Source organism: Lithobates pipiens, unplaced genomic scaffold (genome assembly GCF_037356315.1).
Source record: "Lithobates pipiens isolate NorthernLeopardFrog02 unplaced genomic scaffold, aLitPip1_a1.2 Scaffold_8, whole genome shotgun sequence".
Lineage (NCBI taxonomy): Eukaryota > Metazoa > Chordata > Amphibia > Anura > Ranidae > Lithobates > Lithobates pipiens.
This window is the reverse complement of record NW_027507903.1, coordinates 129,376,016-129,392,167: the sequence shown is the minus strand read 5'-3', so window position 1 is coordinate 129,392,167 and position 16,152 is coordinate 129,376,016. Positions and strand designations below refer to the sequence as shown.

At 43.6% G+C, this 16,152-nt stretch overlaps 1 protein-coding gene across 2 annotated transcripts; it reads right to left on the bottom strand.

Moving 5' to 3' along the window:
* Positions 1–603: 603 nt before the first annotated feature.
* On the bottom strand, positions 604–16,090 carry GCC1 (GRIP and coiled-coil domain containing 1). Of its 2 annotated transcripts, none has more exons than XM_077473578.1 (4): positions 15,934–16,090; positions 9,074–9,572; positions 8,134–8,656; positions 604–4,032 (listed from the first exon to the last, which is right to left on the bottom strand). In XM_077473578.1, the coding sequence occupies exons 2-4, from the start codon at positions 9,550–9,552 to the stop codon at positions 2,920–2,922; spliced, it is 2,115 nt and encodes a 704-aa protein (XP_077329704.1). In that variant the 5' UTR covers positions 9,553–9,572; positions 15,934–16,090; the 3' UTR covers positions 604–2,919. The 2 variants fall into 2 exon arrangements, with proteins under 2 accessions (XP_077329704.1, XP_077329705.1); XM_077473579.1 differs by having other exon boundaries at positions 15,810–15,953.
* Between the last annotated feature and the right edge of the window lie 62 nt (positions 16,091–16,152).

Below are 16,152 nucleotides of genomic sequence, written 5' to 3'. Positions count from 1 at the left end.
ATAACAAAAAGTAAACAATGCGTTTTTTTTTCAAAATTGTCTCTCTATTTTTGTTTATAGCGCAAAAAATAAAAACCGCAGGGGTGATCAAATACCACCAAAAGAAAGCTCTATTTGTAGGAAAAAAAGGACACCAATTTTGTTTGGGAGCCATGTCGCATGACCGCGCAATTGTCAGTTAAAGCGACGCAGTGCTGAATCGCAAAAAGTGGTCTGGTCTTTGGCCAGCAAAATGGTATGGGGCTGAAGTGGTTAATGAACAAAAAAAGAATACAACTAACCAGTAAAGTTAGCCCAATTTTCTTTGTATAATGTGAAAGATTTTATGAAAATTATGATCTTTTTTAAATTGGATTCTCATTTTGGCGAGAATCGTGCAGCTCTACCTATTGGTAAGATAACCACATGAAAAAAAGGGGGGGGGGGGGGGGGAAATAAGAAAAAGCCAAAAAAAGAAACGAATGTAGCCACTACCTCTAAGAATTGGTAAGCTGCAATATAATAAAATGTTTTCTTTTTGGATTTAATGCTGCTTTGATCGTTATACCCATCCCCATGCGATCGGTTTTAATATTAACCCTTTATTAAAAATACAGAAAGATATAACTTTAAAATCAAATACTTTATTATATTTACAAGCAATGCTGACAGGATAGATTTTTTTTCCCCCCTTTTGTAATAATTTGCAGAAGTGAATTGTAGTGTTTTATCTATTGAACTTCAGAATCTAAACAAGTACCTAAAATCATCCACGTATGATAGACATTAGATGTGTCTACTGTCGTAATATTTTTTTCCCCCCAAAAGTAATGTACACTCATATTTGTGCAGGAAATGAAGCATAATGGTTTCATCTGCAACAAAAATAATAATGGGGAACAGATGTGATACAATCGTCGGGATTTCTTTTTTCACACTAGTACTAACTTGATCTATGCCAACTGTCCAATGGCAGCTACTGGATGAAATACTTCTTCTGCCTGAGCAGCTGAACCAGGAAAGTGTTATACTATGCATAACACATAGAATGGTCTTCTCCTGCTGCTCGCCCCCCCCCCCCTCAGAAACATTATGAAAATCTTGTGCTCCTTTTTTGTGAATTTTGTAATACTGATGTATTCTCATTGTAATTTCCTAACCGATGTGCTGCATTTATTTTTTTATACAACAATATATAGCAGTGATTTCCAAACTTCTCCCCCACCAATGGTTCAAGTTTTCCAGAACTTTTCAGAGTGGTATTTATTTTAGATCTTAGGCCGCGTACACACGCGGGGACTGTTCGCCCAACTTTGTCCGCTGAACAGTGTTTCGGCGGACAGTCCGCCCGTGTGTGGGCTTTCAGCGGACAGTTTCAGCGAACAGTCTGCTGAACAAAGTTTTTCGGAAATTCCGAAAAACTGTCCGCTGAAACTTGGTTTCAGCGAACAGTCCCCTCGTGTGTAGGCTTGTTCGTCAAACTAAGTTCCGCGCATGCTCAGAAAGGATTTACACGCCGAAAGTTGTAATGCAGTGTATAGGACGTCGTATTTTCCGTCCCGTCGTACGTGCCGTTCACGTCATCGCGCACGGTTTCAGCAAACTGTTCGTTCGTCGTGTGTGGGCAAGTCCGTCCATGCTAATTTTGAGCGGACTGTTTGCTGAAACTGTTTGACGGACAAAGTTGAGCGAACAGTCCCCGCGTGTGTACGCGGCCTTACTCTTGTTCTTATTGGTCTGGAGAACATAATTTGTAGTGGTAAATTTGGCACACCAGTATTCATGTTATATTTTATTTGTATAATTTCCAAAAATTCAAGGGGTGATGTTACCTAAAAGGTAAGCAATTTGATTTTAATCTCACAAATAAAACATGGCATCTGACTGCTTCCTAATGGTCAACTGCTTTACTACTGCCCAATGTTTCTGGGATTATGTACAGACCACTACTTTCCCCCAGCATTCCTTACAAACCACATACTTGTCCCTGCTCTCTGGAGAGAAAATTTTTATAATATAATATAATATAATATAAATATATATTTTTTTTAATATATATTTTCTCTCTTTGCTGCAGCACAGACTTTCCACTGTTGGTAATGGAGATTGTAGCGCACCTGACAGTGAAGATTATAAAGACAAGGCTGTATGATGCTGAACAGGTTGCACAGCAAACATCCTGGCAGGTGGAGACTGGAAAACATGTAGTTTGTTAGAGACGCTGGGACCATTCCATGCAGGTGTGCTAAAAAGTCCACTTACGGTACTTTGAAATATTTTAAAAAATAAAGATAAAACAAAATCCTTTAACAACAAGCATGTCTTCCCTGTTCTGTGTAGTGGTTTTGCACAGAACAGTCCTGATCCTCCTCTTCTTGGGCTCCCGCTGGCACTCCTGGCCCCTCCCTCCTAAGTGCCTCCAAAGCAAACAGTTTGGTAGGGGGGCACCCAGGCAGCCTCGCTCCCGCTGCGGTCTCAGCCAATGAGGAGAAAGAGTCCCTGGACAGCCGAGGCTGGATCGTGATGGGGCACAGGTAAGGATTATGGGGGATACTGCACATAGAAGATTTTTTTTTATCTTCATGCATAGAATGCATGAGGGTAAAAAGAAACCTTGAGCCTATACAACCACTTTTAAATCAGCCTGTGTTTGTACAGCTATTTTCAAACATGTTAATGAAACCAATAAAACCCCATTTAATTTCAAATGTATGTAGGGTGGGGAAAAAAATAAATAAAATAGGTATACATAAAGCCTTAAATACCCTAATCATGATGTACCCATCATCTACTCATCAGCATCTGTAACTGGTCCCTAGATTAAATAAAACACTATAATGCAGTTTACAATTGTGCATTAGAATGCCCCCATAGCAAGAAGTCGTCATATTCCACTGAATTATTTTGCCTTTTGTATTGATGAAAGCCTGAAATTTCAAGTCACCTCTTTCCTCCTACCCACCACCTACTGCTATCTTGGGCCCGCATAGCTGCATTTCGCTCCTCTGGGGAGAAGTGTAGGACTGTCAGAAGTGCACTTAAAGTGTGTTGTCTCCCACAGGGATCTGACATTGTTAAAAATCCCAACAACACATTTTTCAGATACTCCATGTTTGCCCCTTCTCTGCTTCTGTCCCGTAGAGCCTTTTGAACCTGTTCACGCAAATTTAGCATCTCCTCGCTTTTCTCTGCAAACCGTTCATGCATACTTTGTATTTCTGCTTCCAGCTCATGCTTTCTCCGCCTCAGGATTCCAATCTCAGCTTCTTTACGGGACAACTGTTCCACATAAACAAGAAGACCAGAGGAATTGCAGGATGGGAGCTCTAAACCATTATCTAAAGGGTCCAATGATGGTGGGGGGATGCCATTTGGAATCTTGGCCTCTCTCAGTTTCTCCAGTTCCTGCTCTTTCTCTGCTAGCACAGCTAACACCCTTTCTCTGTGCTGTCTCAGTTCTTCTTCCATTCGTGCCATATTTTCTCTGCTCTCTTTTCTTACTTGCTCAAGCTCCTGTCTGTGAGCCTGAGCCAATAGTACTAGCTCCTTCCGGACAGCCTCCATCTCCATTTTGTGCTTATTCTCGGCCTCCTCGGCTGCCAATCTCAGGGAGACGTATTTCTCTTTTAACTCTGCCATTTTTTGTTTTCCAGCCTCCAGCTCGCCATCCCGTGCCCCTTTGGTCCTCAGCACCCCCTGAGCTCGAGCTTTGTAACGCTCAAACTCCTCTCTTAACTGCTGGAGTTCTTGTTGATAAAACAGAACAGATCCATGAGGCTCTTGCCCATCATTATTGTCTTCTGCTATGGGAAGTTTATTTAGAAGAGATTCAGCAGGGGTTTGCAGTGAAGAAGCCATAGCAATAGTTTTATTTTCTGTTTCCAACTGAATGACACGGTCTCGTAGTTTCCGGATAGCGATTTGATCCCTCTGTTTGGATGTTTCTGCTGCTCCCAAAAGCTCAGATAGCTCAGACACCTGAGATTCAAGGGAACGCATTCTTTCTTCTTCTTGAAGGAATCTCTGCACGTTATGTTGCTCCTCCGCCAGCCGCTGTAACCAGGAGTAAAGAAGTAAGCAACATAAAAATTGTAACTATTAAAATGCAGAGCAAATATAAAATACAAAGATGGACAAACTAGGTGTGCTAACGCAGAGATAGTGCTTTTCTTAATCTTACATCACAGGAATGGATAATTCTTGGACCCATGGCTTATGCTTCAACTCCCAGGTGATTGAGCAAAGCAAACCTGAATACCCAGCCCTGCTTAACACCTCCCACTCCCAGTATCCCTTCAGTTTGTTGCTAGCATCCTTAGGTAATGGACATAGGATGTGATGTACTCCAAAGATTTTACAAGCAAACCAAAAAAAGTTCCAATTTATTAAATTATACATCGGAAACAAAAGGACTTCATATTCATGACTACTTGGGATGTCCCAAAGCACTGAGCATGAGGGATAGGCAGCACAGCAACAAGGCCAAATGTCCAAAAGAGAAGAAGGGAGAACCCCAATACAAAGATGCCCGCAAGACCTTAAATCCAAAACTGGCATCTGCAGAGGCAGAAACATCTACCTGGTAGAACTTCATAAATGTGTGACGCAAAGACCCGTTAGCTTCTGTTCATGTTTGCAAAGCTACAGTGCGTTGGAAAAAAAAATAAAAATTTACACATTCACACCCCTTGAAATGTTCCTCATTTATATAATAGACCAACACAAAGTGGCACATAATTGTAAAGTGGAAGGAAAATGATAAAATGTTTTTCAAAAGGGTTTACAAATAAATACCTGAAAAGTGTGGCATGCATTTGTATTCAGCCCCTTTACTCTGATACCCCTAACTGAAATCTAGTGGAACTGCATTCATTAGTAAATAGTGTCCACCTGTGTATAATTTAATCTCATAAATACAGCGGTTCTTTAAAGCCCTCAGAGGTTTGTTAGAGAACCTCAGTGAACAAACAGCATTGTGAAAGCCAAGGAACACACCAGACAGGTAAGAGATAAAGTTGTGGAGAAGTTTAAAGCAGAGTTAGGTTATGAAAAAATATCCCAAGCTTTGAACATCTCACGGAGCACTGTTCAATCCATCATCCGAAAGTGGAAAGAGTGTGGCACAACTGCAAACCTACCAAGACATGGCTATCCCCCTAAACGGACAGGCTGGACAAGAAAATCATTAATCAGAGAATCAGCCAAGAGGCCCATGGTAACTCTGGAGAAGCTGCAGAGATCCACAGCTCAGGTGGGAGAATCTGTCCACAGGACAACTACTAGTTGTGCACTCCACAAATCTGGCCTTTCATGGAAGTGTAGCAAGAAGAAAACCATTGTTGAAAAAAAAAAAAAAGCCACAAGAAGTCCCATTTGTAGTTTGCTAGAAGCCATGTGGGGACACAGCAAACATGTAGAAGAAGGTCAGATTGAGTCCAAACTTGAGAACTGTGTGGCCTAAAAGCAAAACACTATGTGTAGTGGAAAACTAACACTGCACATCGCCCTGAACACGCTATCCTCACTGTGAAACATAGTGGTAGTATCATGTTGTAGGGATTTTCTTCAGCAGGGACAGAGAAGCTGATCAGAGTTGATGGGAAGATGAATGGAGCCAAATACAGGGCAACCGTAGAAGAAAACCTGTTAGAGTCTGCAAAAGACTTGAGACTAGGGCGGAGGTTCCCCTTCCAGCAGGACAAAAACCCTAAACATACAGCCAGAGCTACAACGGAATGGTTTAGATCAGAGCATATTCGTTTGTCAGAATGGCCCAGTCAAAGTCCAAACCTGAATCCAATTGAGAATCTGTGGCAAGACTTGAAATTGCTGTTCACAGATGCTGTCCATGCAATCTGACAGAGCTTGAGCTATTTTGCAAAGAAGAATGGGCAAAAATGTCACTCCCTAGATGTGCAAAGCTGGTAGAGACATCCCCAAAAAGACTTGCAGCTGTAACTGCAGCGAAAGGTGGTTCTACAAAGTATTGACTCAGGGGGGCTGAATACAAATGCACGCCACACTTTGCACAAATTTGTAAAAAAAAAAAAAATTGAAAAACATTTGTTTTTCTTTTACTTCACAATGATGTGCCACTGTGTTGGTCTATCACATAAAATCACCAAAAAAAATGAATTTAAAGTTTTTTGGTTGTAACCTCACGGCAGGAACATTTTACAGGACCTTCAATTACTTGAATTTCCTCCAGGAGAATCGCTGTTCTGGACCTGTAAAGCACCCTGCCAGCAAGGTCACCTTCACTGGCAGATTGCTATCCACAGGATCCAGTGCGGTCTGGCAACATTACAAGCTTTCCCAGTTCTGGCATGCTAGGTACAGTCCCCATTGCTGTAAACCAAGAAGCTATCCTCTATTCCAGCAAGGGCAATAGGAATATGTCAGGAAATAGGGATCAAGACTCTGAAAGGAGATCTTTAGAGAGATAGCTGCAGGCTCATCCATTACCTAAGGACACAAGCTAAAATCTAAGGGTTAGTTAAGCTGGGAGGGGGTTATGATGTGTTTTCAGCTTTACTAGTATAACCCCCCTTGGCCTAAGAATTAGCCAATCCCATATCAAGTGATTATACTTTAAAAAAATATTTATTTAAAATAGGAACGAAAATAAACTGTTTTTCAATTTTAAATGTCTTTTCTAGAATTAAACTGGACTTTAGGCAGGAAAAAAAAAAAAAAAAAAAAAAAAAACACACAACACAAATTAATTCAGTAAAGTATTTATAGGAAAAAAACTTTTTTTTTTTATTTTTTTTTTTAAATATAGAACAGTATAAATGCTTAAAGGGGTTGTAAAGGTAAAATTTTTATTTTCTACATAGGTTCCTTTAAGCTAGTGCATTGTTGGTTCACTTACCTTTTCCTTTGATTTCCCTTCTAAATGTTTTTTTGCTTTGTCTGAATATCTCACTTCCTGTTTCTCCTCAGTAAACTTCTCACCATCATCCGAGCTGGTGGTTAGTCAGCCAGAACAGCTTACTGAACAGCTTACTGGGGTGAAACAGGAAGTGAGAAATTTAGACAAAGAAAACAAAGAAAAAAAACATTTAGAAGGGAAATCGAAGGAAAAGATAAGTGAACCAACAATGCACTAGCTTAAAGGAACCTATGTAGAAAATAAAAAAAATTACCTTTACAACCCCTTTAAATTTCTCTTGACACTCAGGGTGGAAGAGTTAGGTGTCCTCCATTCACATTCGCTGACAATAGTAAACAGATGACCTCATTAGAAGGTTGTTTCTTTTTGTACTGTGCAATCACAGCAGGTTGGCGATTGCATTGCTTGACCACAGTAGAGAAAGTCAGGACACCAAGCTGGCTGTGCTGTCTGGTAGACTTATGGAAATATTGGGTCTGACTGGATAGGACTACAAACCTCTTTGGGCGATAAAACAGCTCAATATATAGGCATTTCAACTATGTATATGTACATATACTTACAAATAAAACAGGAATTGTATTAACCACTAATGCAGAAACTGAATTATTTTTGGTCTTTGAGTACTTCAGGAACATATAGTATGCATATAGATAGATATTTCTGTAATCAGTGTGGATTATAGCCACACCATATCCTAGTCAATGAGAAGGCTGTGGTATGGCCAACAAGAATTCCAACTTCAATACCAGACACACCTTTATCCCCTAAGGGCCGGTTCACACTGCGGCGCGAGGCGAGGCGACACGGCTCGCCTCGCCTCGCTCCCGCAAGTCGTCCCCATTGAGTACAATGGAACCGTTCTGAGAGGAGCGACTCGAGTCGCTCCGACTCAGAAAAAAGGTTCCTGTACTACTTCGGGGCGACTTCGGGGGCGACTTGCATTGACTTCTATGCAGAAGTCCTCTGCAAGTCGCCGCTGACCCCCCCTGCAAGTCGCGGCGAGGAAGTCGGAGACGCCTCGCTGCGGCTCGCAGTGTGAACCGGCCCTAATACAGGCTCTAGTGAGATCCGCTCTTTTGTTTCGTTTCAGGTGTAGTGTAAAAAGTGTAAGCTACTCTGCAGATCAACTCAATATATAAAATATATGTAAAAATATTAACAAGTGACCAAAACAGGTTGAATGCTGATAGAAGACATTTTTATGTGGCAGTGCATGTGAACAGCTGTGTATTATAACTGATCTCAGAAAAAGTTACCTTATGCCTCTCCTCTTGCAGCAGAGCTTCCATTTCTTTCTTCACAGCACACAACTCTTCCTGCAGCTCCTGTACTGCAGGGTCGGGTTCAGCTTTCTGTCTTTTTGCCTCCTGAAGTTGCTTTCTCACATCTTCAATTTCCTTACGCAGCCTTTTGGTTTGGTCTTCTGCTGCCTCTGCCCTGACTGCAAGCTCAGATCTCCCCGCCAGCTCCTGCCGTGCCTCTTCTAAACGGAGTTCAACTTCATGCCTTTGGTCTCGTTCTCCCTGCACTAGACGCTGCAGCTCCTTCAGCATTACCGAGTGGTCTGCTTGCTCTTGTGCACGGTCATGCTGCTGACTTATGAGCCTGGTCTTTGTCTCAGCCAGCTGAGCTTGTAACCCCTGAATCTCTTGCCATAAGTTTTCATGTTCTTCTTGCATCCTCTGAACTGTTTCTTCCATCTCCTGCTTTGCCTTTCTTTTGTCTGCTTGGTAGGAAGCCTCCATGCGAGATTTCTCTTGTGTAACTGTAGCCAAGGCACTAAAAGATAGAAGATACAAGTTTTCATTACAAACAAATTGACCATCTATGCCAAAAATTATCTGCAAACACCAGCATCTTTGCAAAAATAAAATAAATATTTTAAATCGGTGGCGATTGTGTTTTCAAGCAGTTTCTATCAGTAGAACTTATGAAATAGGGCTAAAAAGGTATTTTTACCAAAAGTGATTTTAGGCTGGGTGCACTTTACAGAATTCTGAAGCATCTGCTTTTTTTCAGCTGTACTTACTCCAGAGTATAAGAGCTTTTAGTTATGGATCTGAGAACCATAGCAACGCAGTACTTGTGGTTGTGGCAAGGTTCTTGCATCAAATAAAGCAAAACCGCTCATTTTTATTTGTCACCAAAATGCACAAAATCTGAAAGCAATAACATACATAAATCCTACAGACTAACCTGGTAAGAGTGGCAAGCTGGTTCTTAACTTGCACCATTCTTCTGTCTGTATCCACGGGGGTGGAAGGTCCACCTTCTCCACTAGCTGTGCTGACTCCGCTCTCTGAACCACTTGCCTCTTCTGCACCTGTACCACCAACAGGTTGTACACACTCCAGTCTTTCATCTTCACTGGTTTCCCCTCCCCTGGCACTGGGAAAGCTGCCTGCTGTATCCACACTATCTTCACTGTGTATAGACTGCTGGTCATCATTTGGCTCTTCAACATCTGAGGACAGTACTCTGGGTTCCTGAGAAGTAGACAAAACCTGAAGACTGGCTTCCAAAGCTTCCTTCTCCTTCAAAAGACCCTTGTATGCCCGCACGACATCCTTTAGTCGAGTTTGATATTGCAGCAACTGCTTCCGCTGAGTTTCCACTAAATCCTGCAATTCTTTCTTGCTTGGGCCACTTCCAAAATTCATACCCAGCTTCTCCATGGCACAACTAGTCCATCACCCTGAATAAAAAGGCAGCAAAGAGGATAAATGAAAAATGATGTGTGAAGTTGCACAGAAAATTTGCATGAAAATGAAAAAGTGGTAAAACACAAAGTAACAAATGTGAGGACAGAAAAAAATCCAATAGAAAAAAAAACTTAATTGCACATAAAAAAACAACTGCTTGTATGAGACATCAATCATTTGAGTACTATACCAATAAAATATTCACAAGCTAAATACTACCATTCACCTGTAAAACAAAATTAACCTGCTGGCACCAACAGCATGCAAATATGCAGCCTCTCGGTAGATGGGCCTTGGTGGCAAGCAGCCGCATTTTTGCGTGCAACATTGCAAAACCAGCTGTGCTTTGAGCGCACACCCTGTGTGCTCCTGGCACATTTACCAGCGGCCAACAGAAAGCTCCCGAATTCTGCCCGAAATTGGGAGCTTTTCCATCACGTGACTGCCGTAACAGCCAATCACAGCGGTCATGTGATCATAGACCCCACCTCCCTGCATCTGAAAACCCTTAAAGGGACGGGAAGTGCCAGCGCCAAAGGGTTTAATCCAGGGCTTGACAAATTTGCTTGGAATCTAGGAGTCAGCTAAAAAAAGTTAGGAGCCAGGTCCGTAACGGCAATCCGGACCTGTCCCTGGCCTGACATGGAGACGAGCGAGGGGAAGATAGCGTGACATGTTGGGTATCAATTTACTCGCGTAACATTATTTTTCACAATATAAAAAAAAAAATTGGGCTAACTTTACTGTTGTCTTATTTTTTTAATTAAATAATTTTTCCCCAAAAAAGTGCGATTGTAAGTCCGCTGCACAAATATGGTCTGACAGACAGTATTGCAACGACCACCATTTTATTCTTTAGGTTGTTAGAATAAAAAATATATATATAATATTTAGGGGTTCTAAGTAAAGGGGAGGAGATGGGCGGGCAGTAAAAGCTACCACTAGAGGGTGCCAGATTCCAGAAGGAAACATAGGACCGCAGAAGGCCTCAAAGCCGCGGCCTCAATTACCGACTGGCGGCGGCGCGGCCCGACGCGGTCACGCCAGGGGGGTGCACAGGGACAGGATACCCCCAGCTGTGCTGCCCCAGGTCGCTAATTCTAGTCGCAAATGCGACCTGGTGCCCGGGGTTTGTCGAGCCCTGGTTTAATCGGTTCTCCACTCTAAAAAGAATTAAGTCAGCAGATTGCCTACAAATCCTGTAGCTACTGATTTTTAATTAACAGGACACTTAACTGTCCAGGGATCCAGCACCGACCTCACCCAGGCCAACTCTTCACTAGTTTTTGGTTTCCGACACTGGCATCTTAACTGTGCACAGCCAGCTGATCACTGCACTTTGTAAATGGTCCTGCAGTCTTCTGGGACCTGTGATGGCGATCTGAGTACAAGTAGGAGCGTGTACCAGCCAAAACTAGGTACCCCCCCCAAAATAAATTGACCCTTGTGTTTTTACCTTAATACATCCTACTTCTGTCACTGACCAGCCCCCCTTTTTACTCACCTGAGCCCGTTCGTCTCCTCAGCGGAGACACACTGTACCTATCTTGCCTGCGGTTCTCGGCCTTTGATTGGATAGATTGATAGCAGTGCAGCCACTGGCTCCCGCTGCTGTCAATAAAATCCAATGACGTGGGCACCAGGGGGCAGGGCCGAGTCCGGCATTCTGTGTCTATGGGTGCAAATGCTGGACTCGGGAGTGCAGCCGCAAGGTAACCCCCCCCAGGGAAAGCGCTTCTCCTGGGGGGGGGGGGGGGGGGTTAGCAATGCGAGGAGGAGCCGCAAGGGCCCTGGGGGACCCCAGAAGGCAATGATCAGGGCCACACTGTGCAAAACGAACTGCACAGTGGAGGCAAGTATGACTTTTTTTTTTTTTTTTTAAATAACAAAGGGTTTACAACCCCTTTAAAGTGTAAATTCTCCTATTGGGCGATTCTCTGCTTCTCGGCTCCTGTGCTGTGAATGAGATATACACCACCGCTCAAAGGCAGGTCCTGGGAATTCAGGGATAATTGCTCCAGGTGAAGGGATCCGGGTGCGAGCCACAGCATGCAGATAATGTGGATAACGACAGGGATATGCAATTAGCAGACCAGCTGTTGCAGAACTACAAGTCCCATGAGGCATAGCAAGACTGACAGCCACAAGCATGACACCCAGAGGCAGAGGCATGATGGCACTTGTAGTTTTGCAACAGCTGGAGGTCCGCTAATTGCAGATCCCTGATTTAGGCCAATATGTATTCTGCTACATATTTTTGGTAAAAAAAATAAAAATACCAATAAGCGTATATTGATTGGTTTGCACAAAAGTTATAGTGTCTGCAAACTATAGGATATTGTATTCTATTTTTCTTTTATGGTGGCGATCAGCGGGATAACAGGACTGCAATATTGTGGCAGACAAATTGGACACCTGACACTTTTAGACGACCAGTGCAAAAAATAGTCACTGTACTAATAACACTGGTTGAGAAGGGATTAACTGTGTGCCTAGGTTGTGCTTATTCACTGTGGGGGAGGTGCTTTGACTAGGGGAAGACAATGATCCGTTTTCCAGCTTTTCAGAAATACAGAATCAGTGCCTTTCCTTCTGACAGAACAGCAGTGTGCCTTGTGTACTGTGTAATCAGCGGGTGGCGGCGGAGTCCGCAGTGGCTCTCAGAGCCGGTTCACACAGGGGCGACTCATATACGACTTCAGGTCGCCCCTAGTCACCTTAAGTTGCACTACATGTAAAAATCAATGTAAGTGAATGAGAGCCGTCTTAATGCACACTACTGAAGTCGCTCCGACTTCAGAAAAGGTTCCTGTACTACCTCTATCCGACTTGTAGGCGACCGGTACCCATTGATTTCAATGTAGGTCGCCTCCAAGTCGGATCTCCGTCTATACGGAGACGACTCACAGAATTATCAGCTCTCAAGGGGGAACTCCACACCAAATTTATTTTAAAAAAATTGGTGTGGGCTCCCCCTTCACGAGCATACCAGGCCCTTAGGTCTGGTATGGATTTTAAAGGGGAACCCCCTACGCTGAATAAAACGGCGTGGGGGTCCCCCCCAGATCCATGCCAGACCCTTATCCGAGCATGCTACCCGGCCGGCCAGGAAAGGGGGTGGGGACGAGCGAGCAACCCCCCCCCCCCCCCGAGCCGTACCTAAGGGCCTGGTATGCTCTCCGAGGGGGAACCCACTCCAATTTTTTTTTAATAAATTTGGCGTGGAGTTCCCCCTTGAGAGCTCATTCTCTGATTGGCCACGGCAAAAGTCGCCTGGCCTGGGGTGACTTAAAGCCGTGTTGTAAGTTGGCCCAAGTTGTGTTTAAGTCATGTCCATTTGCCTCCAAAAGTTGTGTTGAAAGTCGTGTTGCCCCTGTGTGAACCGGCTCTCACTGTGTATAATCACAGTGGGAGTGGGTTGCTGGTGGAGCGCGCCCCAGACCCAAAAGTGTCAGAGCAGCTGCCCTGCTGCAGTATATCCAACTGGGGAGAATTCACTGCACTTCCTTTCCTAGAGCCAAAACAGGAAGCGAGAGAAAAACCCCTCCAAAGCGAAGTAACCCCAGTTGCCACCAGAACTAGTGTCCCCATTGGAAGATTTCGCCTTTCTTTCTGTTCTGGGGAAAACCCAAAATTTTGAATTTTCTTGTACTTTCACGTTTGAAGAGAATAGAAAAACAGGACAAATTGAGAGGGCGATTCCCCTTAAAGACTAAATGTTCACTTTTAAAAATAAAATGGCCATTATTTTATTTTTTTTACCTGAAAAAAAAAAATTGCATTTATTATTTGTTATGGCAGGAGCCTGGAAAGCATTGGATCAGCAGATAGCAGACGCCATGCAGGTCTCCTGCACACTGTAAGTGTATCGGCTTACCCGTACATCCCATCCGGGTAAACCAATACTCGCGGACAGGAAGACTCAATGAACTCCCACAGCACTCTACAGCTCTGTGGCAGTTCATTGAGAACTACAAGCCGGCAGCCGCTAAGGACGCTGGGGCTTGTAGTTCATTCAGACACACAGAGCTGTGTGTGTGCAGTGCCCCACGTGGCCACAGTGTTTTCAAACAGTGGCAGCTTGCATGTGGAACTTCTCCCCGTATTACTGTCACAGGGAAGGGGGCAGCAGCTTTAGCACTGGGAACAGGTTGCATGTTCCACCCTAAAATCGGGTGAAACATGTAACCTGTTCCTCCTAAAAGGTGAACGTATCCTTTAATAGGGGCACAGACACTAATAAAAACCTGACAGGTGGTTTATTCCCTCTCCACCCTGTCCAAAACAAAAAATTTGTACCTAGTTATATACTTTAGTACTGCTTTATCCCAGGTTCACAGTCCACGTGACTGTGTGGAGTTCAGTCAGATTCGCCATTGCTGACTTTGTACAGTGAGCTGTGCGTGTGCGGCTTACTGTACAAGGGTGGACAGGAAAGTAAATAACTTGAATGCAGAAGAAACAAAGCATGTCTCTTCTGCATTAAATCTCCTACCTGTTCACCCATTTTCAATTTTAATTGAAAGTTCCACTTTAAATAGTAACTCCACTTTTGTTGAGAAAAAACAAAAACAAATATTCCCCTCTGGACAATCTCTGTACATTTTAAGGGTGTTAAACTTTATTGCAAATTCCTACCTTTTGTTATTCTGAAGAAATCCCTGTGTCCATGTAGTACATGAATCTAATGGGAGTGGTTTCATAACTATCAACCAGCTGCTGCACCTGCAGGGCTCTAATGAGGAAAATCGCAGGGTCTGCATCCCTTAAGAGGTGCTTTCTTATTGGGACGGTTTTGTTGACGGGATACCTGAAACCTGACTTGTATCTTAGTGCAGACTTCTGGGAAAATCAGCCAATCACACAAGCAGGAAATGTCGGAGGAGAGGGCATTCTGTGTACAGAACACCTCCACGTAGCTATATTGCATTCTCAGAAAATTACAGAGCTGCAGATTGAAAATGAAAGGTCATTTTTAATATCATTCAGGCTGGCTCACACCACAAAAAATGCACTCCAGATCCATTCCAGATGCATTATCTGCATGCACATTTTTAAAAGGTGCTCCCCCCCCCCTTACCAGGGTTCAGTGCATGGGAACTATGCCATTGGAAAACATATAACCTACTTTCCATGCAATTTTTGATGCAGAAAAAAAACGTCAGAGAAATGGCATCTTTATTGGTCGATAAAATCCAAATGCAGTCACATATCAAATATGGAAAAACAGGATAACAAAACAAAAAAACAAAACAAAAAAAACGCGTTTCATGCCTTGTTCTGGCACTTATTCATAGCTGAATAACACACACACACACACACACACTGGACTGCATTTGGTGTGAACTGGCCCGCAATTAAAATAGGACTGGAGTCACAATTGTATATGATAGATTATATATTTTTCTCTTTTGATATTTTTTCCCCCCACGAAAGTGGAGTTACCCTTTAAAGAGGAACTGCAGTCTGCTCACATAATTTGTAATAAAATATTTCTGTCATTCTGGAGCTTCCCTCCAACCACTTTGCATATTATTTTATATATAATGTGAGTCTGTACTTGCCAAATATGTGCAGAAATCCCCCTCCACCGAGTCTGGCTGCATCCATTTTAACTGTGGACAGTTGAAGCTGCCCACTGTTCCCTTTCTGGCTCACCTCCAGGTCTGCAGCTCTCATTGGCCCTCTTATGACCCCCCCCCCCCCCCAAACTCTCATGAGCTGTGCATGATGTCATAAGCCTAGGCAAGAAACAGGAAGTGGGCAGTAGAAGGTATTTACTGGCAGAAAAAAAGTTTTACTATCCAAAGTTAAAACAAGGGCAGAAGAAGATTTAATAGATGGAAAGATGAAAAATGACTGAAGTTCCATTGAATTCAACATGATATCAGCCTCTTGCAGTCCCTGTACAGCAGATCTCAGAGAGAGGGGAGTGAAGCAGCACAATGAGACAGATGTAAGACGCCATGCTAATGGGAAGAGAGAGAAGAGTGAGGGAGAGAGGAGCTCACCAGCGTGCTGCTTCTCTTTTCACTGTTCAGTCACGGAGTTGTGAGGGGACCTGTAAGTTGTTGAAGGTAAGTGAAAGTGCAGTAAAGAAACTGCAGCCCCCCCATCTCTGCTAGGCAGAGCTGTATAACTTTCAAGACAGGATGGGCAGGCATACAAGCCCTTTGTCGGGTAAAGCAGCTCCCTTGTATGCACTTCAACTGGTTGTTTGGGGCTAGTACCTTTAAATACTCTCCACCAGAGGCCTCTTCTGATGGCAGTCAGTATGAGGTGCCCCAGTGGCGGTCCCCTCCTCTACATACAGCGTGCCAGATAACTAAGAACAGCCACGTCCCTACTACTTACCTCCCAGGCCCTCCATAAACCGGTGAGCACCCGGGAGGTGCCACTGACGTGTCTACTTGGCGATAGGTCACCGGTGTCTATCCGGGTCTAGGTCCGGAACAGAACACTTCCGTTCAGCATCTGCCGGGTGTACAAACATGGCGTCCACATGACTTCCGGTAACCTGTATCTCAGCCCATTGCCTCCTGATTGGCAGACGATGTTTGGCGAACTTGTAAG